At 33.9% G+C, this 26,581-nt stretch overlaps 1 protein-coding gene across 1 annotated transcript in view; it reads left to right on the top strand.

Annotated features, from left to right (window-relative positions):
• LOC111047974 (N-terminal kinase-like protein) overlaps nucleotides 1-26,581 on the top strand; it is a 51,888-nt gene that overhangs the window by 7,833 nt on the left and 17,474 nt on the right. The window contains exons 4-6 of the mRNA XM_039427337.1: nucleotides 10,890-10,980; nucleotides 15,472-15,786; nucleotides 16,462-16,585. Of these exons, the coding sequence (XP_039283271.1) occupies nucleotides 10,890-10,980; nucleotides 15,472-15,786; nucleotides 16,462-16,585 (530 nt within the window). The remainder of the gene's footprint in view (nucleotides 1-10,889; nucleotides 10,981-15,471; nucleotides 15,787-16,461; nucleotides 16,586-26,581) is intronic.

Below are 26,581 nucleotides of genomic sequence, written 5' to 3'. Positions count from 1 at the left end.
TGAAATCTCTAGAGGACCTGAAAATGAATCCAAGCAGTGACCTAGCCTTGGCTGTTATCCCACACACATGCTCCAAAGGACTAAGGGAGGGACTCATGGTAACCCCAAGGTCATTGAATTTAAACACTCTTATCAGAGGAGCACCCTGCAGGACATATTGAATATCAAGGATATTGGACCCACGTCTGAGAGACATCATCACACACTTAGCAGTGTTCAGTGCCATGCCATTATCCAAACACCATTTATCAATGTTCAAGAGTGAAGACTGCAGTGCATTGCGCCCTGTACCATGCGACACCACATCAAAAAGTTTCACATCATCAGCATACATTAAGAAATTGGAAGAGATGACACTACCAATATCATTCATAAATAAGTTGAAAAGGAGGGGACCCAGATGAGACCCCTGTGGAACCCCAGATAAGGCCCTGAATGGTGATGACTCATGACCCTCATACCTAACAATAAGAGTTCTATCCCTCAGGTAGCTATCCAACCACATTAGCAATGATCCATGGACTCCATAACCCTTCAACTTGGCAATCATAAGAGTGTGATTAACTCTATCAAAGGCCTTTGAGAGATCCAAGTACAAGCAATCCACCTGACAAGCATTCACAAAGGCTCCCATCACAAAATCCTGAAACTCCAGAAGATTAGTAACTGTAGATCTAGACCTCAGAAACCCATGCTGCTCCATATATATACCCTTACGCAGGCAGAAATAAAGATGGTCCGTAACTATGCCCTCAAATACCATGGCTATCACAGACTGGATTGTAATAGGTCTATAATTTCTGGCATTACAATGGTCACCTGACTTGAACACAGGCACCAGGAAACCACTCTTGAGAACCTCAGGGAAGATACCTACTGTTAGCAGAGCAGCAAAGAACACAGCCAGGTGACCAGCCAGGACAGGAGCACAGAAACGGAGTACCAGAGAAGGAATACCATCAGGTCCTACCCCCCTATTAACATCTAAAGTCTCCAGCCTCCGTTGAACATCAGAAGCAGCAATGCAGCATGGCGGAACCACCTGATTCCAGCCAAAATCAAAAGTAGGAACAGGAACTACACTCTGAGCAAAAGTGGATGAAAAGCATTCAGCAAAGAGTTCACACTTACCAGCAGCTGTAGAAGCACACTTGTCATCCAGTTTTACAATAGTGGATTTTTTAGAGACCTTCTTTAGCCCATTGACATGGGACCAGAAAGATTTTATATTAGTCTGGACAGAATCCTCCACACCCATTATATAGGCATCATAACATCTTCTAGTCAGGTCCTTACATCTGTCCCTCAAGCAGCAGAAAGCTTCATAGAGGTGGATACTGCCATTGGCCTTGTAATTCCTGTGTGCAATCTTTTTAGCCACAATCAGTCTCTTTAGATCATTAGAGAACCATTTAGGGAAGTTAGAGACATAAACCCTTCTCACTGGAGTAAACCTCATGATGGAAGATCTCAAATCACTGCAGAATTCACTGAACTTCTGCTCAACCACCATACCTTCCATGCAGCTTAAAAGCGGATATTCCCTACCCTGAAGAACCTGGAATATAGAGACCAAATCACTTTTCCGGAAGTCAGGAATGTGTTTAACATATCTTGGTTGAGACCCACCACTCAAGCAAAAACCTATATGAAGGGCAGGGTGATGCCTATCCTCAGGAACCAGTACTTCCAATGGCTTACTCACCAACAAGTCAGGAATAGAAGAAAAAACCAGGTCCAGAAGTACTCCCCTAGAATTCAACTCGTTGTTTGCCTGCTGGAGGTTGTGTGCAAGAGCCAAATCAGCAATAGATCTAGAAGTAGCAGCATGAAACAAGTTCAATCTGGACCAATCAACATTTGGCAGATTAAAATCACCAATCAGTAATACATAATCTGGGCTTCCAGCTTGCAATATGGCACAATCAATGGATTGGCATAAATCATCATAAACCTTAGCTGGCTGGTTAGGAGGAATATAGGCACAAACAAGCAAAAACTTACAAACTAACAGGGAACATAAAATAAACAGGCATTCACTTTTACAAGACAATACAACAACAGGGTAACTAGAAATACTATTATGTACAGCCACAAGGACTCCACCACCACTTAATTTAGCACTGGTAAGTTCTGATCTGTCACATCTATACATGCTGTAGCAGTCAAGACCAAGCTCACTATCACTAATATCAGAACTAAGATTAGTCTCTACAAAGGCAATCATATCATATGCCGTGACTGAAGCATTAAGAGACAAATCAGTTAATTTAGACCTCAACCCATTGACATTCTGAAAATAAATACTATAGTTCTTTGGTGTACCGTTGGAACTTATGCGTTTTTTTGCTTATTACTCACAATTTTTGGGACCCCACTGATATATTTGATTGTAAGCCCCTCCTCACTCCTGGACTTTCGATTGGCCAGTTCGGCATTTAAAGTTTTCAGATGGTTAGCCTCAAATGGGGTTCTATCTCTAGATAGTCTAACTTTGGATAGCAATGGATCACACAACTCGGCATTGAATTTAGATATGACTGTTGAAGCATCAGCAGGATTACCCAATATCACCTTGAGTGGCCTAGTGTACCCCTGTTTCTTTTTCCCAACACGAAGAGATCTAGCACCCACAGGAGAAAAGGATGGAAGAAATGGAGAGAATAGTTTTGAGATAAAGTCCATGTCATGTTGTTTTCTCACTGCTACATCAGCACTAGGGGATTCTTCCAAATTGAAAACCATCACATTTGAAGATCTACGAGTACGTTCATGGAGTTCCGCTAAAGTCACCTCAAGGCTACCCGAGTCCAACCCAGAAGCATTCATGGACTGATTCTTAAGTACACCCAGATCCTGTTCCAAGGCCTCAATACGTTTCTCTGACTCACAAATACGAGGCTCCAAACTGGACAGCAAATTATTCACAGAGGCTAGGTCTTCTTGAATGGCAGTAATATCACCAGGAACCGCTTCCAAACTGTTTATTTTAGAGATTAGAGTGAGATTTTAGAGATTATCATACATATGTATGATAAGTTATGTTCAATCTAATAGAATCTATAAGGATTAAGTTACTAACATTTTGTTAATAACTTTGGTGTAAACCCAGCTTTAGTGAGCACCTAGGACGTATAAGGGAGCTATATTCCAAGTTTTGTTGCAATCCGTCCAGTAGTTTTTCCAGAAATCGTGATCAGTGAGATAAGAATTTTATAAGTATAGATTTACATATTTAAGATGAAATATTTTGTTAATTAATTATTAATTCTACATTGTTAAAAGACGATCTGGCAACAGAACAAAGTGATAAAGAGATAGCGCTATCAGATTTGTTGAATGTTAGACAAGGATAACAAAACCTCTGCTTATCAAACACTGCCATTATAACGTGGACCTCACTATAGAACTTGAATAAATCCCGAGCTAGGAAACCGGCTTTAAATGGTAATTAGCAGGCAAAAAACAATAACTAAAAGGTTATTAGCAGAAAAAAGCAATCACCAAATGGTAATTAGCATACAAAAAAAAATAACTAAATGGTAATTAGCAGGCAAAAAACAATCACTAAATGGTAATTAGCACACAAGTCTTCGCTTACAGAATTGCTTCCACCCGAATATTTCAGTTATAATCAACGATTGGTCAACGATATTTAAAGCTGGAACTGGTTGTGTTTATTTAAGTGTCTCTACAGTATATAGGTACAAAAGTTTAAAAAAGGGTACTATGTAATTATTTCTATATTAATTGAACAATTCAAGTGCCAACCCTATTAATATATTGGAACAACAATGATATTTTCCACTCTATAAAGGATTCATTCAAATTTATTCTTCAATTCTATTTAATTTTAATTTATAATTTATTTTCGGAAGAATATTCATAGTTAAAAAAAAAAAACATTTATTTGAATTGGAATGAAAAATTGTAGAAAACTGTTAGTTGATCGATTTAGATGCTCAAAGTGAAAGTATTATTTGTACACAGAACTAGTTATTTGTGCAACTAGTGCGCAAAGTGACAGTTTGCTGCACCGAAAGAAACGTTCACGCACGAGCCGTAGGCGAGGGCGGGATGATTTCTTAAGTGCAGCAGAGGAACTTTGCGCACGTATTTCACATTAAATTTTCCCTATAGTTACCATTGAATATGATAAGTGGTTGATTATGGGTAAAATGATGGCTGAAATCCATCAAATGTGTCTGTATAATTTTGTTATTAATAACTTTAATTTATTTTAAACTTGATAATCCAATTAAAAATTAATAATCGACAATTTCTTCAAATTAAAAATTAAATTAATCTAATTGGATTTGAAAATTTTGAGTAAATCTTAATTTCTGAATAATTTTTCAACCAAAATCAATTCATGATTGAAAAAAATATTTTTTGAAATAATGAATAATTAATAATATTTAAGATGTATAATTTAATGAGTTCTCATTTCTATTCATCAGAAAAAATATAGATAGAACCAATTCGCATCCAAAATACACGCCATCAATGTCAACAGCTGATTGGGATGGCTGCAAGTTAATATGCAAAGTATTAAGAGTACATAAAGTAACACTTTGCGCACTAGAGCGGAAAAGTGATTCTTTGCGTCCTGCAATCAGTGCAGAAATGGTCACTTTCCAAGGTACCTGTAGGAAAAAATAATTAATTGACCAAAGCGAAGCTGAGGTCTTAGTTTCGACTCGATCGGCTTTTGTCTGTTTGTTTGTACCGCAGTTATTGTCCGATTTGGATGAAATTTGGTATGCAAGTTCTTTGAAACAAGGCGCAGAAACGTATGTGTAACTATTTTTGATAAGACCTCCGGTTTTTGTAATTTAAAAAACCGCAGACCAACTCCATCGTGGAAGTAGTTTTTCTTATCTAGCGTCTTTGAAGATACAGCAATTCATGTTCCTACTTTTTCGCCTTCAGTATCAACAACTCACGGTATTGTAGAGAGCTGGAACGTTGGACCACGCACTGTGGGACCCAGGTTCGAATCTCGTTTCGACCAGACTTTTTTTGCAAACGATACTTTGTTTCATCTTATTCTAATAATATAAATCATTATAAAATAAATTATTATGATTATTATTATTAAATTGATTTATCAAATTAATTGGATAAATTATTAAAAAAAAACTCTTTATTGTATTGGAGTCCAATTCTGCAGTTGTAGAAAAAAATGTGTATGTGATTCCAGCGATAGTCGAGTTTTACGCTCTCAATACATAAATAACTATTATTGTCTATGTTACAGATAAGTCAACTATTTTTATCATCATAAAAATTATCTTCTCTATACTTATAAAAGGCTAAGCCCCGACAGACTGAAATCACACCACAGCCCAAACTACTGAGCCTAAAAACTTGAAATTTTGCATGATTGTTTATGGTAGCCTGAAAACATCCACTAAGAAAGGATTTTCAGAAATTTGCCCCCCTGAGGGAGCTGGGGCCCCCATAAAATTTTGTACTTTTTAACCGCTCATTGCACAGCAAAGTCATGAGGAACTTTTTTGTTCAGCTACGAAAAAATTAGATCTATGCAGAAAAATTCCGATCAGGAGCACAGGGGGGTCCAGGAGAGGGCATTTTTCGAAAATTTTGATGTAAAATCACACTACAGCTCAAACTAATTGTCCTACAGACTTGAAACTTTGCACAAATATTCTTCAAACATGCTAGACGCGCACTAAGAACGGATTTTGAGATATTTTGCCTCTAAGGGTTTCAAAGGATGAAAAAGGATCATATTTAGTAAGGTTATGAACATGGTAAGGTGAATGCCATATGGAACTGAGATAATTGACACATGATATTCTAACATATGTTATAATCATTGGAAAGCTTAAAATAATTTCATCGATCAGCTGATCGAATTTAATTCTCCATAGATTGAAAGCGCTAGCTTGCCACGTGTTTGTTCCATTGTTGTATGCGTCTCATATATTCCGATTAGAACAGAGCACAGAGATTTTCTTTGGTTAGGAGTTTGTTGATAATTCTTTTTTTTCAAATTTTATTGCAAACAAAAATCACATTGAAAAATTTCTTAATAGACAACAAGATTTTAAAAAACAAGATGTCAAACATAAATCTATATTCATTTGTAGCATGGCCAGAAAAAGACAAACTTGAGTACTAGCCGTGAGTTCATTCAATATAACTCATATTTTTGTGTTAATATTTTGTGAACAAGAAGTACGAGTTGTTGAGAGATGTGAGTAATATCTTTTATTTTATCTAAATGGTTATTCATATTGTAGTAGTCGGGGTCACTTCAATCAAAGTTTTTTATTTTGTAGCTAATAAATGTCATACATATTGATTGTCCATAATGTAAGTGATTAAACTAATCGAAATTAATGGCTTACTGGTCCTTCACAGAACTTATAGTATTCCTGGTGATTGAGCCTGTCTTTTTTCAGTGTTGACTATTAATAATAAAGCTTTATTTACAACTAGCTTACCTGGCGAACTTCGTACCGCCAAAAGTCAATGTACACTACTTCACTTTATTTGGTGAATCATGAAATTATCTGACAATCAATATTTTCATTCAAATCTGAATACGGAATTCCTATGTGCTCAGTCATGCAGCATTCATTATTCCCAGAACATATTCTTCTCAATCAATTGGTAGTAATATCTAACAGTGAAGTGTTGAATTAAAAAAAATAGATAGGATGAATTAGTGTTTCAAAGATGAGTTCAATGTTTTCATAGTTGTTGATTGTCAATGGATGGTCCAGGAAATATGCGATGTACGATGAATCATCACCAGGAATTACATATTCTTTCCATCTTCCATTTTAGGATTTTCAGGATGAAAATAAGCTACGCTAAATTCAAAAAAATTGTGAATTATTCTGACATTCTTCAGTAATAATAAATGCAATATGAACAACTCTCTTCCATGAGGTGAATAATTTTTTCCAACATTTTCCGGTTACTCAATGTTAGGGGAGTGATAATTATTTGTATAGGTCTTCTAAGGAACCATTATCTACAGCTGGTACCAATCAACTACACTCCAACTCCAAACTACCGTTGTAATACCAGTAGCCTATACAATTTATCATAGGGTGACGTGTTTATTACAGCTGGTAACTTTAGATGCTAAATCATATTATCTCAATATGATCTTGAATCATGATAATCTTTCCGTTCTTCGGTAGCCGCTAGGCCGACCATTTCGAAAACATAGGCCTGTAAAGTAGATAAATAAATAATGATTATTAGCCACCATATTAAAATTTCTGGTCAGAAACCATCCCCAATATTCACACAACATATTCCCAAAGTTTTATGCCGTTATGTTAAGTATTTTTCAAGTCATAGGGAACAAACACACAAACAGACATTCATTTTTTTATATATATAGAAGATAGAAGATTTCATTCGGCTCAAACAAAAGCCTCTCTAAATGGAGGTAGAATGATAAGGTTGACAACTTTCAGTTCTGTTGTTTTAACATTTTTTCAAATCACTTTCAAAAAGTTCATGTAGTACCTACTATTGTGTTTGAGACACTTCTGGCGCTATCATAGTTTCACAACTATTCTGTTCCACACTCCTATCTCTTGCAGTTGTTAACCATATCTATAATAAAATAAAGAGTTGGCTTATACAAGTATGGGATAGGAAAATTATGTTTGACGCATTACCACGTCTGAACTACTGGACTAATTAACTTGAAATTTTGCTTATAGGCTAGATTCTTAATTAACCAAGGATGGTTATAGGCCTATTTTAAGTTCTTTAAAATTTCATTACGTCAAGTTTTCAGATTATCAAGTTTGAAAATAGATCCTTGCGAAGCACGGGTTCCTGCTAGTCAACTAATAAATCAACTATTTCGTTGTAGACAATATTTAACATCATAAACATTTCTTCAATCTCCAACTTTTATTCATAACTATCAGTTATTATTTTAGTTATTTTTTAACTGAATTTTCAGTTTATCAGGTACAATAAATTATTGTATTGTATGCATTTTTTGTGCATTTTTGAGTCGCTCTACAGTGCCAATTTTTTTGTTTTCCTTTTGATATGAGATCGGAAACTAATTTGTGAGCATTAACATTCTGCATAGGCATAACAAGCTCTAACATTGAATCAGAACCTCCTAAATATTTAGTATTTAGGAGGTCCTGATTGAATCCACTTTTCAGGAAAAACATCATTAGCAACCTCCTGTCATTGTCACCAGCAAACCCATCTTATTTAGAATCATTTTCCGTCTCACCATCGTCTGTGAGACGATTCATCGTCTAAATTGCCTATATACTGCATATTCCATTTTTCCGTCAGTTGACCGATTTCTTATAATAATTATAAGAAAAGTTGTAATATATGTTAATATTGTAAATATGGAGACGATATAAAAGTACCTCCTTGATAAGTCCGGTGTCTCTGGAAACAGTGTCTCTAGCACTTTCAATGGAGAAAATAATAGATGACATGGCTAAATCTTCACAATATACTGTACTTAATGTACTGGCCCTTCTCATTAAATTGAAAGTTGAGCGAGGTCTACTGTTCGCAGAACTACTAGTAATAATGATATGAATAAACGAACAATAATAAGATCGATTGAAATAAATCTTCATGTGGAAAAATAAAGTTTGTGAGTAAAATGAATTTGTAAATTCATAGAATTGAATCATCCCACATAGCATTTATATTTATTTTCATAATATGAAAATAAATAATGAATTTTCCATAGATTAAACAACAATTATTGTTCTTTGGTAGCATAATGTAATTAGTCCAGGCAATGAATGCTCAAAATAGGGTTTAGAGGGAAAAGTTTGGAAGACAATTTTTGATCCCGCAGTTCTGTTTAAGGTAGTAAGGAGGTAAACATATCAAAAGTCCCCACCCCTACCCCCTGTGCTAAGGGGGTTGGGGCAATACCTACTATTACTTCAGGCCCCACAACTAATTAATGACGTCATAACATGTAGATTGATTCTTCCTAGATCATAGTAGTTTCTACTAGCTTATCAATGTAACTTTTGTTACTGTATCGATTTTTTATTGGATGGAATCCTATCTAAATTTCAGATTAAAGACATTTGTATTTTAATAAATAGAAATTTCATTTAAATAAAAACACTCTATTCCACAAATGCAACAATTTATCCATACTTTCAGTTTGATAGACATAGGTCTACTCGATTTAGTGATAGAGCTATTGATAAATTCTTTCTCAACCAAAAATACCTAATAATAGCCTGTATCAGAATCGAAGGAGAGGTAAATCAAAGATAAACCAAAATAGATGCAACTCTTTTCTAAGAAAGAGGCTCCCACAAGCTTGACCACAATAAATCTGTGGTACAAAGAAACCCATCAGGAATGCTTTTCAGTTGGTTAAACCTTTAATATTATGATGTTATGGACAGTTCCAACACTTTGCATTTACTTTTTAATTTATTAGTTCAAAAGTTCTTTCACACACTTTATTTACACTGTTCTTGCTCACTCTAATATTACACTGTAATTTCACATTTTATTTACACTGTTCTTTCACACCTTAATTAAATTCTCTACTCACACTTTATTTACACTGTTCTTTTACACTTCATGTAAACCGTTGTTTTTTAGAATTGAAGTTCTTTCTTCTCATCGCTCGTATCCATTTTTGTTTCAAAGTTTCATCTTTCGAAAAAGAAAATACCGTACGGAAACTTTTGGAGTCTCGTTATTATTCCCGCGACAATTAAGTACACAACAGTATCCCATGATTTAAAACCATCTCCAAACCCAAATCCATCAATACTTTTCACAAACGAATATTAGAAGAATGATAAACAAACCATTTTCATTGAAATGGAAGACCGTGAAAATTGAATTTGTAATTCCAATTTTGTTGTTTACCATATCAGATGTGATAACAAGCATCAGCGCTCTTATTTCGCTTTCTTGCCGCCAGTAGATCAAAGATCTACATGTGATGACGTCATAGTTTATTAGAGATCAGTTGTGGGGCCTGAAGTAATAGTAGGTATTGGTTGGGGTGATTCAAAGGTACCATTTTTTTTTTTTGTTCTCTCACATATAACTTGAAAACTATGTACCTTACGGACATAACTGTTATATACGAAATTAACGCTTACATAATTTCCTACAATATTAATCTCACAACGTTTTCTATGTCTTCTCTAGTTTTTGAGATAACTGCTCTTGGTGTGACAATATCACTCTGAAGGTGTGACATTTTTGAAAAAAAAACACGTTTGCCTCCAATTTTTTTCTATTTTTGCTCTTATAACTTTTTAAAAATCGTTGGGAAAAATCCATGCTGATTATAGGCTCATAGAGTATTGAATTCTCTTCAATTTGATGTATAATTTCACACTTTACGCATTTCCCAGCTTTTTGCTTCCTCGCTCATATCTTGAGAACAATGCATTCAGCCGGCATAACTAACTATTAAAAAATGAAGCTTGATAAATTCTCTACACTTTTTTTCAGTGAAATTTTGTTATATTCCCAACAGTTTCCGAGATATTCGCTCTTGAAGGTGAAAATAACTGGTTTTATTCTATTTTTGCTCTTTCAGGGCTTATAACTCTCCAACAATGCATAGTAAAGATTAATGCTTACCGCAGGTTTGTAGAGCATTAAATTCTCATTGAAATGATGTCTTTCCCCCTAAAACCTCTCCTTGACTGGACTAAATAGATTGTTGTTTTCTCCATCAGTCTACAATTTCGCATTTGATTTACTTACTTTTAAATTCAGGTAAAATTCGTGATCATACAGCTTTTAAAAAAATACGGAACTTGAAAAAATTGTTAATCATAGATACACCAATTTGTTATACCATTATTCAGGAATGGGAAAATTATTACTCTATTCTATTGTTACTTTTTCAGCTCTACTGATATGTGGGGTCTTGGCTGCCTTATATGGGAGGTGTTCAACGGACCATTACCAAAACAATCTTCGTTGAAACATATTGAGTCTGTAAGTAAATGCAAACAATATTCAATTTTGATAGAGAATTTCCAATATTCCAATACTAAAAAAAATTGAATAGTTTTCATCATTGCACTTGTTTGACAATTTTGCTCTGCTTGTGCGTGGGTGATGTAGTCCATCAACAAAAAAATCTTATTATATTAAGCGAGCAATTTCTGTATATATTTATACATCTGACTATTTTTATATCAGTTATTTATAATATCGGGGACCGAGCTTCGCTCTGGAGTACAAAAGCATAAAAAATTATTACAAAAGAAGAAATTATAATAACATTCATACAGAATTGTTCTATCTAATCACAGTAAATTGAGATTAATTCCCAGAGGAATGCAAAAATTTCCCCAACAAAGGCCTAGTTTAAAAGTCGATTAAATTTTAATCCTGATTAACTTCACGTGAACCAAACCAGAGAAGACCATTTCAAAAAGATGGATCTACTGGAATTAATCAGGCTTTTTACTTTCCTTGCCCTATTACAATAGGTAAGGAAAGTATTGCTTTCCGAAAAAAATTAAGGTACCCCAATTTCTAAATTTCTATACGTTTCAAGGTCCCCTGAGTCCAAAAAACTGGTTTTTGGGTATTGGTCTGTGTGTGTGTGTGTGTTGTGTGTGTGTGTGTGTGTGTGTGTGTGTGTGTGTGTGTGTGTGTGTGTGTGTGTGTGTGTGTGTATGAGTGTATGTGCGTCTGTGTACACGATATCTCATCTCCCAATTAATGGAATGACTTGAAATTTGGAACTTAAGGTCCTTTCACTATAAGGATCCAACACGAACAATTTCGATCAAATGCAATTCAAGATGGCGGCTAAAATGGCAAAATGTTGTCAAAAACAGGGTTTTTCGTGATTTTCTCGGAAACGGTTCAACGATTTTGATCAAATTCATACCTAATATAGTCATCGATAAGCTCTATCAACTTCCATAAGTCCCATATCTGTAAAAATTTCAGGAGCTCCGCCCCATCAATGCAGATAGATTCCCAATTATCAGGCTTCAGATACAATTGAAACAAAAAAAAATCAAGTGGAGTAGATTGATCATGAAAATCTCTACAATTAATGTTCAGTAACATTTTCACCTAAAATTGAAAATAAGCTTTAAATTCGAGAAAATGTGATTATTCAATTGCAAATTATTGTTGATTCTATTAAATCATTCACTTTGAAGAGATAGCAGACCTCATGTGTGTCTCCAGCGTTATTGCCCTGTCACTAGCTGGCTCAAATCTTTGAATAGTAGACTTGAGATGCGCGGGAACACTAGCGTCAGGTGATCAATTTTCATGACGGCAAGGAAAGTTGTGTGAGTGCGCCACACCAGATTTTTTGCAACCGGCACTAAGTACCTGATTGAATGATTACAAAAGTTCAACAGCTGAGTCATAATTTTGACAGTCCCACACACATGAACTCGCTCACTCACTTCCATGACCAACAGACGACGAAATAATTATCAGCTGTTTTCCAAGGAATAATAATTATCCTTTTAATGTCCTTCAGCGAGTTTTCCCAGGGATGAGACCTAGTGCAATCGAATCTTTAGACTATATTATAAACCTACTATGTTCTGAATTTCGTGAGAATCGTTAGAGCCGTTTTCGAGATCCGGTGAAATATAAACATACTAGTAGCTCTGTGAACAGTAGACCTCGCGCAGTTATAAACTGCAGCCTTCTCTTATACTGTCCATCAGAGTAAATCCTGTATGTATGTCGTGTCGGCGAGATATCGGTGTGAAAACGGCTAATGGCTGTTGGGGTTGGTGTATCAAAAATGCTAACATCAAAAGCTAATAATCTCCTTCAAGACATACTGGCAACAGGACAGCCCAAGTTCAAAGCAGAGAAAGTTCAAGAGACAATACTATGTTATTTTAGTTATTAATTGCATGCGTTATTGCACGAAATCAATAGTTAATTTATTTTTTATTCACAATGGAAACAACGGGTTTCCCCAAATATGTCTCCTTAATAATAAAAATTGTACAGATACAAATAAAAAGGGAAAATAATGATAAAAATAATACGAGCTTATGCAATAATAAATAATACAAACAACAAAAATACCACCTAATTCAATAATGAAAAATACAAAGATTTCAAATACTTATGAAAAGAGTAAAAATAAAACTAATTGAGAATTAAAAATTCCAAAACTTATAAAAATTAAAGAATATAATAACAAATAATGAACAAAAATTTTATCAATAGAATAAATAACATTTATAACTGAACGACGTCCCAAACCATATGCACATCCACACTGTTACACCAACTATTTATTTGATCAGATCATACTTACACAAGATTTGATTATCATATAACGCTTTCCGAAATTTAGCGCGAGAAAACCAGAAGACATCTAGGCGCCCAGACAAGCTGTTATCCTATGCATCCTATCCTTTGCATCCTATTATTTTAATAGTGCATAAAAATTGCATTCAATAAGGCATGCAATTTATAGTCTACACAGCTGCAAATTTTTTACCAAGTTACATTGAGATATTGAATTGCATGCGTCATGGCATGCGATTTATAATCCACTCGACAGCTGATTTATGATGAATAATTCTATAGTCTGATTTTTACTCCGATATTGGCGTATGAAGGAGGCTCCTTTTTCCTTTTATATTATCCTTGAAGTGCAAAATTTCCAAAAACCTTGTCGACGCGCAATTTAAAAAGGAACATACCTGTCAAATTTCATGAGAATCTACTACCGCGTTTCGCCGTAAATGCGCAATATATAAACATATAAACATTAAGAGAAATGCCAAACCGTCGACTTGAATCTTAGACCTCACTTCGCTCGGTCAATTAACATCTAAACATATAAACAGAAGTTGCTCGTTTAATAGTAATATCGGGGCACCGAGCCCCGAGCTTTGCTCGTTATTCATTTATTGATAAACAGAACTCAATTCTTTAAAATGATTGGGGAAGGACTAACAGGCACAGCCCAAAACTGTTTCTTCCCCGAATTTTGATTTATACACTATATATATTCCAAAAAGTAGGTTATGTTCCATACACTTGAATTCAGGTGAAATTCTCAGTCCAAATATTTTAAAACATAAAAATTCCTATTTAGATTTTTTACAAACCAAATTGGATAACAAAATAACACTCACTAATCGCTTGAACCTACTATGTTCCAATGTCGTGAAAATCGTTAGAGCCGTTTTCGAGATGTAAACAACATACCAAATTAAATAACAAAATAACACTCACTAATCACTTAGAACTGTAAAATAATGATTAACTTATGTTACTACTTAATGATTGAGTATTATGATATATACCATCTCATGTCAACAAATAAGATTACTGTATTTTGATCGAGTCAATTAAAATTTCTAGATTTCTCACGAGATACGGTAAGCTAATTGATTACACAGCTGATGTCCCACACAGGCCAAATTTCGTGAAAATCGTTAGAGCCGTTATCGAGATCCGTTGAACATAAATAACCAGATAACCAGATAATTATAAAAATAGAAAAATATGAACAGATATACAGAAATTGCTCGCTCAATATAATAGGATAGGATGGTTATTTATGTTCAACGGATCTCGAAAACGGCTCTAACGATTTTCACGAAATTTGGAACATAGTAGGTTTATGATATAAAAATTCGATTGAACCAGGTCTCATCCCTGGGAAAACTCGCAGAAGGACATGAAAAGGATAATTCATCCTTTAAAAACATATGATAATTTCGTCGTCTGTCGATAACAGAGGATGCGTGTGCCTGTGTGGGAGATCAGCTGTGTAATCAATCAGCTTACCGTACCTCGCGAGAAATCTAGAAATTTTAATAGACTCGATCAAAATAATCTGATTTGTTGACATGACTAATGGTATATCATAATATAAAGTTAATAATTATTTTACAGTTTTAAGTGATTAGTGAGTGTTATTTTGTTATTCAATTTGGTTTGTAAACAATCTAAATTAGAAGTTTTCTGTTTTTAAATATTTGGACTGAAAATTGAACCTGAATTCAAGTGTATGGCACATAATCTACTTTTTGGACCATTTATAGTGTATAAATCGAAATTTGGGGAAGAAACAGTTTTGGGCTGTGCCTGTTAGTCCTTCCTCAATCATTTTGAAGAATTGTGTTCTGTTTATCAATAAATAAATAACGAGCGAAGCTCGGTGTCCCGATATTGTTTATAATGTTTCCTTGAATAAATTATAGTCACTGATTATAGTGTTCTTATCAAGCAGACGTTGGATAACAAATAATGAAACTATAAATTCCATCAAACAAACTTTAAATACAAATCATTATATCACAAATTCCTGTATTTCTCGTTCAAATTGTTTTACCAGATGAAATTGTCCTCAGATACAAAATTCTCTGAATTCCTCAATGAGCATTGGCCTCGTACGTTTAAGTTTCATGCGTTTTATAATGTTGGCTAAATTTTATTGTAACTTGAACACTTTATATTGCATTTGTATAGATACCGAAGTCATTGAGCGGAGCATACTGTGAAATGGTGGGAGCCAATCCCAACACAAGACCGAATCCTGCTGACCTCATCACAAGATGTCGCAAAAATGGCGGATATTTTAAAAACGAACTAGTCGACTCACTGCTGTTTCTAGAAGAAAGTCAGATAAAGGATAAGAATGAAAAGTCACGCTTTCTTAACAACTTGACTAATCAACTTGATCGATTTCCTCAACACATATGCAAGCATAAAATACTGCCGCAGTTGATAACCGCATTCGAATATGGAGATGCTGGTGCCGCTGTGCTGGCTCCCATGTTTAAGGTACATCTTATTCATATTTTCACTCAACTTGATATTTCTCTATAGAATCTTTCTTTGACATAAAAATCGATTTAAAACTTGTGCTAACTTATAAGTTTAAAATATTTTAATAATTGATAGATCAAAACCCATTAAGAAACGTATTTCTAGACTAGAAATATGTTTTCAAATGGGTTGTAATCTAGACTGTACAGTTTGCTGGCAGCAATTTCATAGCTCAATTCAAAAAATATCTTTTTTTTCAATTCTATATAGTGCATTTTTCATTTAATTCAATCACTAAATATCAATTATTTACTAAAAAAAAATTGAATCATTGAAGAGTTTCAATGTGGAAAAATTATAAGTATTTATCACAAATATTGTGAAAACTTAGTGCGAAAATACATTAAAGCCTTTTTAGCCTTGCTCCATGAACCATATACAAGCGCCACTCATTGCATTTTGTACATGACCATTAAAATTATAATCATTGTATTTACATTTTAAATTACTCGGTGTTACAAATTTTCATCATTCAATCAAAGGATATTGCAATTTGAGTGAGCATCAAGTTGAATATTGCCCAAATAATCAGGTCTGTATCATAATACAGGTCTCTATTATTATTATAATTAATCAATTTAATCTCTATTATTATCAATGTATCTATTTTTATGCGAATTTATTTTTCAGTTGGGAAGATTACTAGACGATGCAGAATATCAAAAGAAAATAGTACCCTGTGTTGTTAAATTATTTGCTTCGAATGACCGAGCGACAAGAAGTAGGCTTCTTCAACAACTTGAACATTTCATAGGTAACAAACTTTTCCATCATTCTAGGCCTTATAATTTATTTAATGAGAAAACTTTGTTACTGTACTTTAGATTATGGAATAATGCTAAGGGCGTTTTCACAATGAAAGCTTGAACTGAATTAAATCAAGACGGTGGTCTTAACTCAAAATGAACCACATTATTACAAAAAAACAAAACACAATATGGATTCAATAGTTTTGATATTTTGTTTAAACTGGCACTTGAGTTTTGTAGTATTTTTGGTCAGTACTTTGTGCTCTAGTCATGAGTTTGGTAATTGAGATTTATTTGTAAAAATAAATGTGTACAAACAGCATGAATATAACTCAAATTGTATAAACAATACAACACAAACTTTACTGTAAATAGAAATGTGTGCCCCACCAACAAGTGGGAAGTTGGAAGTGAGTCGCAGAAGGCCAAATAAAATATCGAATATATATTTTCACATATAGACATAATCGAATAGTTATAGAAATATTCAGTTTAAGTAATAAGCTGAATAATACGAATAGTAGACCTAGCGGGAAGAATCGTACCTAAGTTTGTTTCATCAAGCTAAAAACTACAGAAACAGGATTCAGAAATTTAGACTTTTGCTCAAATTACCGAGAAAAATGCTCAAAGTAAACTGAAAAATATTTATAAAAATAACATAGACAACAGAGAATATTTATTGTAGTATTCTTATGTTTTTTTATTTATATGGATATCGAACGGTAATCATTTAATCTCAAAATTCGAATTTTATAATGTATATTTGCTACTTTTCTCATTGCTTGCAGTTGAAATAATAATTATCAATAGAAAAGAACTATTATTTATTATTAAATGATGAGAATTCGTAAACGATGATTATTTAATTATGATTTAGATGAACATTATTCTTGTTTTGGATTTCTAGATTGGGATTTTATCATAAATGTAGGATAGCCATTGAAATGATTCTTATCTAAATCTAACCACAGTCATTGTTACCAACTTAAATTTTGTTTTCGTGCACTAATCCTCCATATAACCCACCAACTATTTTGTGTTGCCATGTTGCAAATCTGGAGTGCAGAAAATTTTTTTCCCGCACTAGAGCGGAAAAGTGATTCTTTGCGTTCTGTAATCAGTGCAGGAATGGCCACTTTTCAAGGTAACTGTAGGAAAATAGTTATTTGTGCAACTAGTGCGCAAAGTGACAGTTTGCTGCACTGAAAGAAACGTTTTAGGCGAGGGCGGAATGGTTTCTTGAGTGCAGCAGAGGAACTTTGCGCACGTATTTCACATTAAATTTTTACTTTCCTTGCCCTACTACCATAGGTAAGGAAAGTATTGCTTTCCAAAAAAAATTAAGGTTCCCCAATTTCAAGTTTTCTATACGTTTCAAGGTCCCCTGAGTCCAAAACATGATTTTTGGGTGTTGGTCTGTGTGTGTGTGTGTGTGTGTGTGTGTGTGTGTGTGTGGTGTGTGTGTGTGTGTGTGTGTGTGTGTGTGTGTGTGTGTGTGTGTGTGTGTGTGTGTGTGTGTGGTGTGTGTGTGTGTTGTGTGTGTGTGTGTGTGGTGTGTGTGTGTGTGTATGTGTGTGTGTGTGTGTGTGTATGTGTGTATGTCTGTGAACACAATAACTCCATTCCTAATTGACCGATTGACTTGAAATTTTAAACTTAAGGTCTGAACTCTTTCCACTGTCGGTCTTTGTTTAGAGTGGGTTTCGAACTCCCTCACTCTATACGGTATTTTGCCCGGCGCCAATCAATTACTATGAATTGATAAAATTAAACTAATAAAATTGAATTGATTTGAATTGATAAAATTAATTACTTTACTGTAACTTCACTCACTGTGTGGATACTTATATTTCACTCACTGAACTAATAATAGTATTGAAGAAAAAGGTAAAGATAGATAGATCAGGGTCGTGTGTAAGGGAATGTATAAAGTGAAAGGCAAAACAAAGGTTAATTATGAATTTATTATTGAACTTTAAATTTATATGAATTTATAAAAATTGATCAAAAATATAGTAATGATTAGATATAAATACAAGATGACTAAGTTTTTTGAAAGTACAACAGTTCAAGTTTAATTTTAAACAACAAAATTTAACAAACAGTTATTATTACTTTTATCAGGTTACTTGAAAAATAAGTAATAAAATCAAAATATTGAACACCTCTAGTTAAAAATACGATTATAGTCAAAAATAAGAGAATTGATAAATTTTAAAGAATGAATATGATTAGGGGAGCCTTGCTTTAAAAAACTATTATTTGTGCTTGGAAGAAAATTTCAACTGTAAGCTTCAAGAAGTTAATTAAAACTGTATCTACAGATTTGTATTTAGAAGAGCTAAATAATTAAATTTGCTGTTTACTTTGATGCTATGTAATTTGATATAGTTATTTGGGCTTTTTAGGGTGGGGTGGTGTGGATTTGAAATGAGAAAAATGAAAATTCTAAATACAATCTTTGCCTGGCTCAGTCAATTCCCTATAGGATAATTGAAGTCTGAAACCAAAAACTCACTCCTACACTGAACACTGTCCAAAATCCAAGAGACTCACAGCAACTAACAGCAACTCAACTGCCACTAACTGCCACTAACTTGCAAGGCATGGTCTGCCTGTTTATATACTAGAACCACGATTTTCCACCCCTCATCACCCTTCGCCCTCTAGCTCCGCCTACACTCAAACTCTTCAGCTAATATTCTGCTTACAAATTGAATTCAAATATCAATTTAAATTTACTATAATGTTTATTATGTTATATCATTTTAAACTATGGCTCCCCTTCATTATTAAAACAAATGATATCATACATTTTACCAATATTTAAACTCTAAAGTTTGGATACTGACAATTGAATGCATTGATTTGATTAATACATTAATCAATCTTATAAATCTAATATGGCAAATACTTCAATAATAAATACATGAAATGAACAGAATACAATGTCATACAGTACATCATTACAATCGAGTTGAATAAATCAAATTAATAAGATACCAACTAATCACTACTTAATTAATTAAGCAGGTTTTTATACTCATTGTCAACATGTTTCAATCAAATATACCTAATTTATTCTATTTACAAATTTGTCCTCATCCTATGAATTTGGATTCAACTAACTTAATTAGCTTATAATAATTATTGAATTATAATTTATTGTACAACATTATTTGTTGAATACTTTATACATATAGTCTAATCTATTTCATGCCCTCGTTTATAAATACATTTACTCATGTTTATCGTTTTATGTGATCACCATTCAAATATCTGATCATCAAATAATTGCTTCAATAATATTCATATGCTGACCACGTGGTAAAATTGAAGCATATGCTGACCACGTGGTTACATTGAAAACTACATATCTATATTTACTTCTCTCCTAACTATATATCTATATCGCTATTCACAATCTTCATTTACCTGCCATCAACTTATGCTATAGATATATACAAGGGTTGACACAAAACACAGTGGGCCATGTGGTTTCTATTGTAAACGTGTCTGTGACTGACGTTACTGTTATCATATATTGTTAGCGAGTTTCTATGACAGAATGATTTTGTCTCAAACTATTTTGAAAAGAATAATGCCCCAGCGTCTGTCTAGGTAGGCTATTCAAATGCATTCTCAATAGTTTCGAGAAACGGTTCTTTTTATTATTCTAGCTCTTTGAGCGTTCATATTCCTAAATACAATATGTTCAGAGCACGTGTTACACCAAATAACAGAAATCTACAATTTTTAAATTTTAGGAGAGCACGTGGTCGCCATTTGTGGCTCAAAACCCCCCTCTCAAGAGCAAATACTAAATGAAACATGAGTTTAGTCTTTGCGACATTAACACTAAAAGGATGGTTATTAAGAGTAAACTACGTAATGCAATTAATGTTCTCACACTTCAGACAACACAAGATGAGTTCATTATATGGACGGTCTAGAAGTTTGAAGATCACTGTAGTTCTCCATCGCGGTACAACCGGATCATTGGATGCTGCATGTTACGTGGAATTCTGACTGGCCGTTAACCTAGTGACTCGTAATCTGATGATGTCCACCACGTCCGCTGCTCCATTTTTTTTCTCCTTCGTTTCTATCTTTCTACGATCTCTTCACTATCCAATCAATACTACAAACTATACATATTTACAGTTGAGTTTTTCAGCATGGTACATCTTTCACACAATAAGGCTACTCAATCCACCCCTTGTGTGAATTCCGCACAATGCTTACTGGCTTGTTTACTCTGTGAACAATACATTCTCCATCTCACTCCTTCTCATGTCGCTCGCTCATTTCGCAGGTGTTACCACTTTTCTCTTTCTACTCTAGCCCTTACACTTTCATTTTGTCCTTCTTGTGAGTCATTTGCTGTCCTTCTCCCTTCATTGTTCATTGATTGTTCACAGGCAACTGTCTATTCCCTAATTGGCCTAGTCTATTATGATTTCTTCAATACTATCTATTCACACTAATGCACTTATTATATATTATTTACATTCTTTCTCAATTTGAAAATTACTCAATGTAATAATTAGTTCTAGGGATTATCACGGTACATCGTTTCATATTTTTCATCTCGTTGTTCATCTCTCCTCCAATTATTATCTGAAAACGATCTTCTTCCTTGGTAGTCATTCCGTTCTCCTCTATTCCAGTTTGTATTCCGTTCAAAGGTGTTTCCATTGTCATCAGCCTTACTTCTCTGCGAGTAGTTCTCATGATTGATTGCTTCCCTTGATCCGAAATTATCGTTTCCATATCGTCTTCTCTTCATTTGTGGATTCCTTTCTTCAAACTGTTGACTCTGTTTTCCTTCATGAAACTCCTCTATAGCATTTTTGTGTTTATGATACCGTTTTTCTCATTTCTCTCCTGCTGGACTCTGCTGGTTGCGTGGCTGTGGCTGATTCACGTTTCTCCTCCTCCAATTCACATTTGGTGACGAATTTTTTTCTGCCAATTAGAATTCTGGTCGTTATTCCATCTTCCATCTCGAATGAAACCTCCTCTTCCCTTATCGCCGTTGAAAGTCATATTGTTGTCCTGACGCTGCTGTCCGTTACCAATCTCCTGCTCTCTTCTTTTCATTTGCGGACTTTTTCTCTCTTCTCTTAGTACCCATACATTCTTCTCTTTTTGTTCTCGCTTCTCCCTTAATTCATTTTTCTCAATATCGATGTTTTGCACGCTCCATTCTTCCAATAGTTTTTCCATCTCGGGCACTGTCTTAACATTCCTATTGAATCTAGCTGTTTCTAGTCCAGTTCCATAATGTTTGACTAGTTTTATTATGATTTCTTCATCCGAGAGTGCTGGTGTCAAATTCCTTGCAATGAGCATCTGCTTTATGAAGTACTCACTTGCATTTAATTTCCTCCCTCTTATAAATTTTCCGGTTCTCAATCTCTCTCGCACTGAATCTTGAATGAGTTGGCTCCAGAATTTATTAGTGAAACGCTCCTCAAATTGTTCTAGAGAGTCAATGCTAGCCTGAATAATCATCCACCATGCTGAGTGTTGACTATCAAATGACTTTTCAATGATGCTTGATTGCTCATTCCAGTTAACTTTCCCACTATGCCGCAAATACTCTTTCAACTTAATCAAAAATTGCATAGGATTCTCCAGATATTTCTCAAATTTCGGCACTTCATCCAGTCCCTGCAGCTGGTGTTGACGATAATCGGTTGTGTCCTGGCCTTCTCGAATTCCGTTTTCATCCTTCCTTCTCTCTGTAAAATTCCGCGAGCTGCTCCTCAAATCTTTTAAAGGCTGCATTATCCATTCCACCTGATTTCTCTGATAGCTCCTTTCTCACCGATGCGATCTCTGTTGAAAGTCTCTTATCTATTCTTTCGACGTTTTTCTCAACTGCTGTTATTTTCATTGCTATCTCACCACAAATCTCTTTAGTTTTTTCCTCCATTTTCTTCTCAAATCTTCTCTCCAGCTGTTCTACATTGCTACTTAACCTTTCTAACTTTTCGTTCATTTCTTTCTTATTCTCTTCCAATTTCTTACTGTTTTCTTCCAATTTCTTATTGTTTTCTTCCAATTTCTCACTGTTTTCTTCCAATTTCTTACTGTTTTCTTCGAATTGCTTGCTCATACTTGTCCGGCTTTCTTCGAAACTGGCACCCATATCTTCCCTCATACTTGTTAATAAGTTGAAAATCTTGTCCATTTCTTTCCCTGATAGTCCTACTCTACAGCTTTTTTCACTTGGAATTTGTTCTTGGTCGTCGTGAGAGTCACCAGGTTGATTTAATGCGTCAGAATTCGGTAACATCTCCGGTGAATATTGCTCGTGACTTTCACTGGTCTCGATGGTGTTGTCTGTGCTGCCCTCACTGCTTTCGAAATTTGTTGTGTGCTCTCATTTGTTGCCATTGTGTCTGATTGAAGTGTGTTTACAACCCTATTTCTAAGAAAATATCCTGACATAGGTAACCTATACTACGAACCTATTACTAATCCTACTTATCACGAAGCTCATACATGACCCAAATAATGTTCATACAGAAGATTAAAATACTGTTTAATAAACTACACCCACAAATAAAAAATTCAAAATTAGATTTCTATGATGCTTGACTGGATAAAACAATATACAAAAGATATAAATGACACTATACTCAGAGCTTCCAATTCTCTAATTCTATACCCAATTCTACTAATATAACCCAAAACTATATTCACCAAAATAACATACTGAATGATTGATTAAACTCAAATAACAGACTTTTAAAATAAACCTACCCCTAAAGTAATATTGAATGAGAATAAATAATATAAATTTTCTTATAACCTATATAGAAATCTACATATGGTTGAGCGCACCAAATACGAATTCAAAAATTACATACAAAATAATCAAGTGAATAGGTTAAACACTGAGAATTTGAAGAATTTAAACAGATAACTTTCCCACCTGGCAATACTAATAATAATAATTATCACACTTCTGTAGCACACTCAATAAGAATTTCACACAAATGGAGGTGATTATATATACCAATTCACTATTATGCACTTCCACTTGATACACTTCAGCAGATTAACTTAGAATCTGGCCCCTAGTTGCGGCGACATTTTGAACTCTTTCCACTGTCGGTCTTTGTTTAGAGTGGGTTTCGAACTCCCTCACTCTATACGGTATTTTGCCCGGCGCCAATCAATTACTATGAATTGATAAAATTAAACTAATAAAATTGAATTGATTTGAATTGATAAAATTAATTACTTTACTGTAACTTCACTCACTGTGTGGATACTTATATTTCACTCACTGAACTAATAATAGTATTGAAGAAAAAGGTAAAGATAGATAGATCAGGGTCGTGTGTAAGGGAATGTATAAAGTGAAAGGCAAAACAAAGGTTAATTATGAATTTATTATTGAACTTTAAATTTATATGAATTTATAAAAAATTGATCAAAAATATAGTAATGATTAGATATAAATACAAGATGACTAAGTTTTTTGAAAGTACAACAGTTCAAGTTTAATTTTAAACAACAAAATTTAACAAACAGTTATTATTACTTTTATCAGGTTACTTGAAAAATAAGTAATAAAATCAAAATATTGAACACCTCTAGTTAAAAATACGATTATAGTCAAAAATAAGAGAATTGATAAATTTTAAAGAATGAATATGATTAGGGGAGCCTTGCTTTAAAAAACTATTATTTGTGCTTGGAAGAAAATTTCAACTGTAAGCTTCAAGAAGTTAATTAAAACTGTATCTACAGATTTGTATTTAGAAGAGCTAAATAATTAAATTTGCTGTTTACTTTGATGCTATGTAATTTGATATAGTTATTTGGGCTTTTTAGGGTGGGGTGGTGTGGATTTGAAATGAGAAAAATTGAAAATTCTAAATACAATCTTTGCCTGGCTCAGTCAATTCCCTATAGGATAATTGAAGTCTGAAACCAAAAACTCACTCCTACACTGAACACTGTCCAAAATCCAAGAGACTCACAGCAACTAACAGCAACTCAACTGCCACTAACTGCCACTAACTTGCAAGGCATGGTCTGCCTGTTTATATACTAGAACCACGATTTTCCACCCCTCATCACCCTTCGCCCTCTAGCTCCGCCTACACTCAAACTCTTCAGCTAATATTCTGCTTACAAATTGAATTCAAATATCAATTTAAATTACTATAATGTTTATTATGTTATATCATTTTAAACTATGGCTCCCCTTCATTATTAAAACAAATGATATCATACATTTTACCAATATTTAAACTCTAAAGTTTGGATACTGACAATTGAATGCATTGATTTGATTAATACAGTAATCAATCTTATAAATCTAATATGGCAAATACTTCAATAATAAATACATGAAATGAACAGAATACAATGTCATACAGTACATCATTACAATCGAGTTGAATAAATCAAATTAATAAGATACCAACTAATCACTACTTAATTAATTAAGCAGGTTTTTTATACTCATTGTCAACATGTTTCAATCAAATATACCTAATTTATTCTATTTACAAATTTGTCCTCATCCTATGAATTCGGATTCAACTAACTTAATTAGCTTATAATAATTATTGAATTATAATTTATTGTACAACATTATTTGTTGAATACTTTATACATATAGTCTAATCTATTTCATGCCCTCGTTTATAAATACATTACTCATGTTTATCGTTTTATGTGATCACCATTCAAATATCTGATCATCAAATAATTGCTTCAATAATATTCATATGCTGACCACGTGGTAAAATTGTAGCATATGCTGACCACGTGGTTACATTGAAAACTACATATCTATATTTACTTCTCTCCTAACTATATATCTATATCGCTATTCACAATCTTCATTTACCTGCCATCAACTTATGCTATAGATATATACAAGGTTTGACACAAAACACAGTGGGCCATGTGGTTTCTATTGTAAACGTGTCTGTGACTGACGTTACTGTTATCATATATTGTTAGCAAGTTTCTATGACAGAATGATTTTGTCTCAAACTATTTTGAAAAGAATAATGCCCCAGCGTCTGTCTAGGTAGGCTATTCAAATGCATTCTCAATAGTTTCGAGAAACGGTTCTTTTTATTATTCTAGCTCTTCGAGCATTCATATTCCTAAATACAATATGTTCAGAGCACGTGTTACACCAAATAACAGAAATCTACAATTTTTAAATTTTAGGAGAGCACGTGGTCGCCATTTGTGGCTCAGGTCCTTATACCATGAGGACCCGACAATAAGAAATTCAATAAAATTCAATTCAAGATGGCGGAAAAAATGGTGGATAATTACTAAAAAACCATGTTTTTCACGGTTTTCTCGAAAACGGCTCTAACGATTTTCTCCAAATTTATACCATAGATAGCTATTTATAAGCCCTATCAACTGACATGAGTCTCATTTCTGGAAAAATTGCAGGAGCTGCGTAATATTCTCGAGAAAAATGGCGGATAATTACTGAAAAACCATGTTTTTCACGATTTTCTCAAAAATTACTCGACTGATTTATTTCTAATTCATACTCTGTATAGTTATTTATCAGCTCCATCAACTGGCATAAGTCTCCTTCCTGGGAAACTAATGGGGGGTTCACCCCATCCTTGAGAAATGGACTTTGTAACCTCCTTCTCGTGCATGAGGTAGGTAGGTAGAGCAGTCTATAAAAATAACACATAGTCGAGATATTTCATCTGTAGAACAGCTGTTTTGACGACTTTTAAAAAATCATGGGATTTCACAATTTACACAAAGGAAAAAGTACTCTGAAAACAATTATATACACACATATACAACAGTATATAATTTTAAATTATTATGTTGGCGCCAATCATCATTATGTTATTTCTCTAAATTATTGTCGTTTAAGAATGAGGCTCACAGTTCAATGAGCAAGGAAAGTTGTGTGAGTGTACCACACCAGATTTTTCCTACAGTTACCATTGAATATGAGGAGTGGTTGATTATGG

This window comes from Nilaparvata lugens, chromosome 4 (genome assembly GCF_014356525.2).
Source record: "Nilaparvata lugens isolate BPH chromosome 4, ASM1435652v1, whole genome shotgun sequence".
Lineage (NCBI taxonomy): Eukaryota > Metazoa > Arthropoda > Insecta > Hemiptera > Delphacidae > Nilaparvata > Nilaparvata lugens.
Note: the sequence above shows the minus strand (reverse complement) of the source record. Positions and strands in the feature narration are given on the sequence as shown.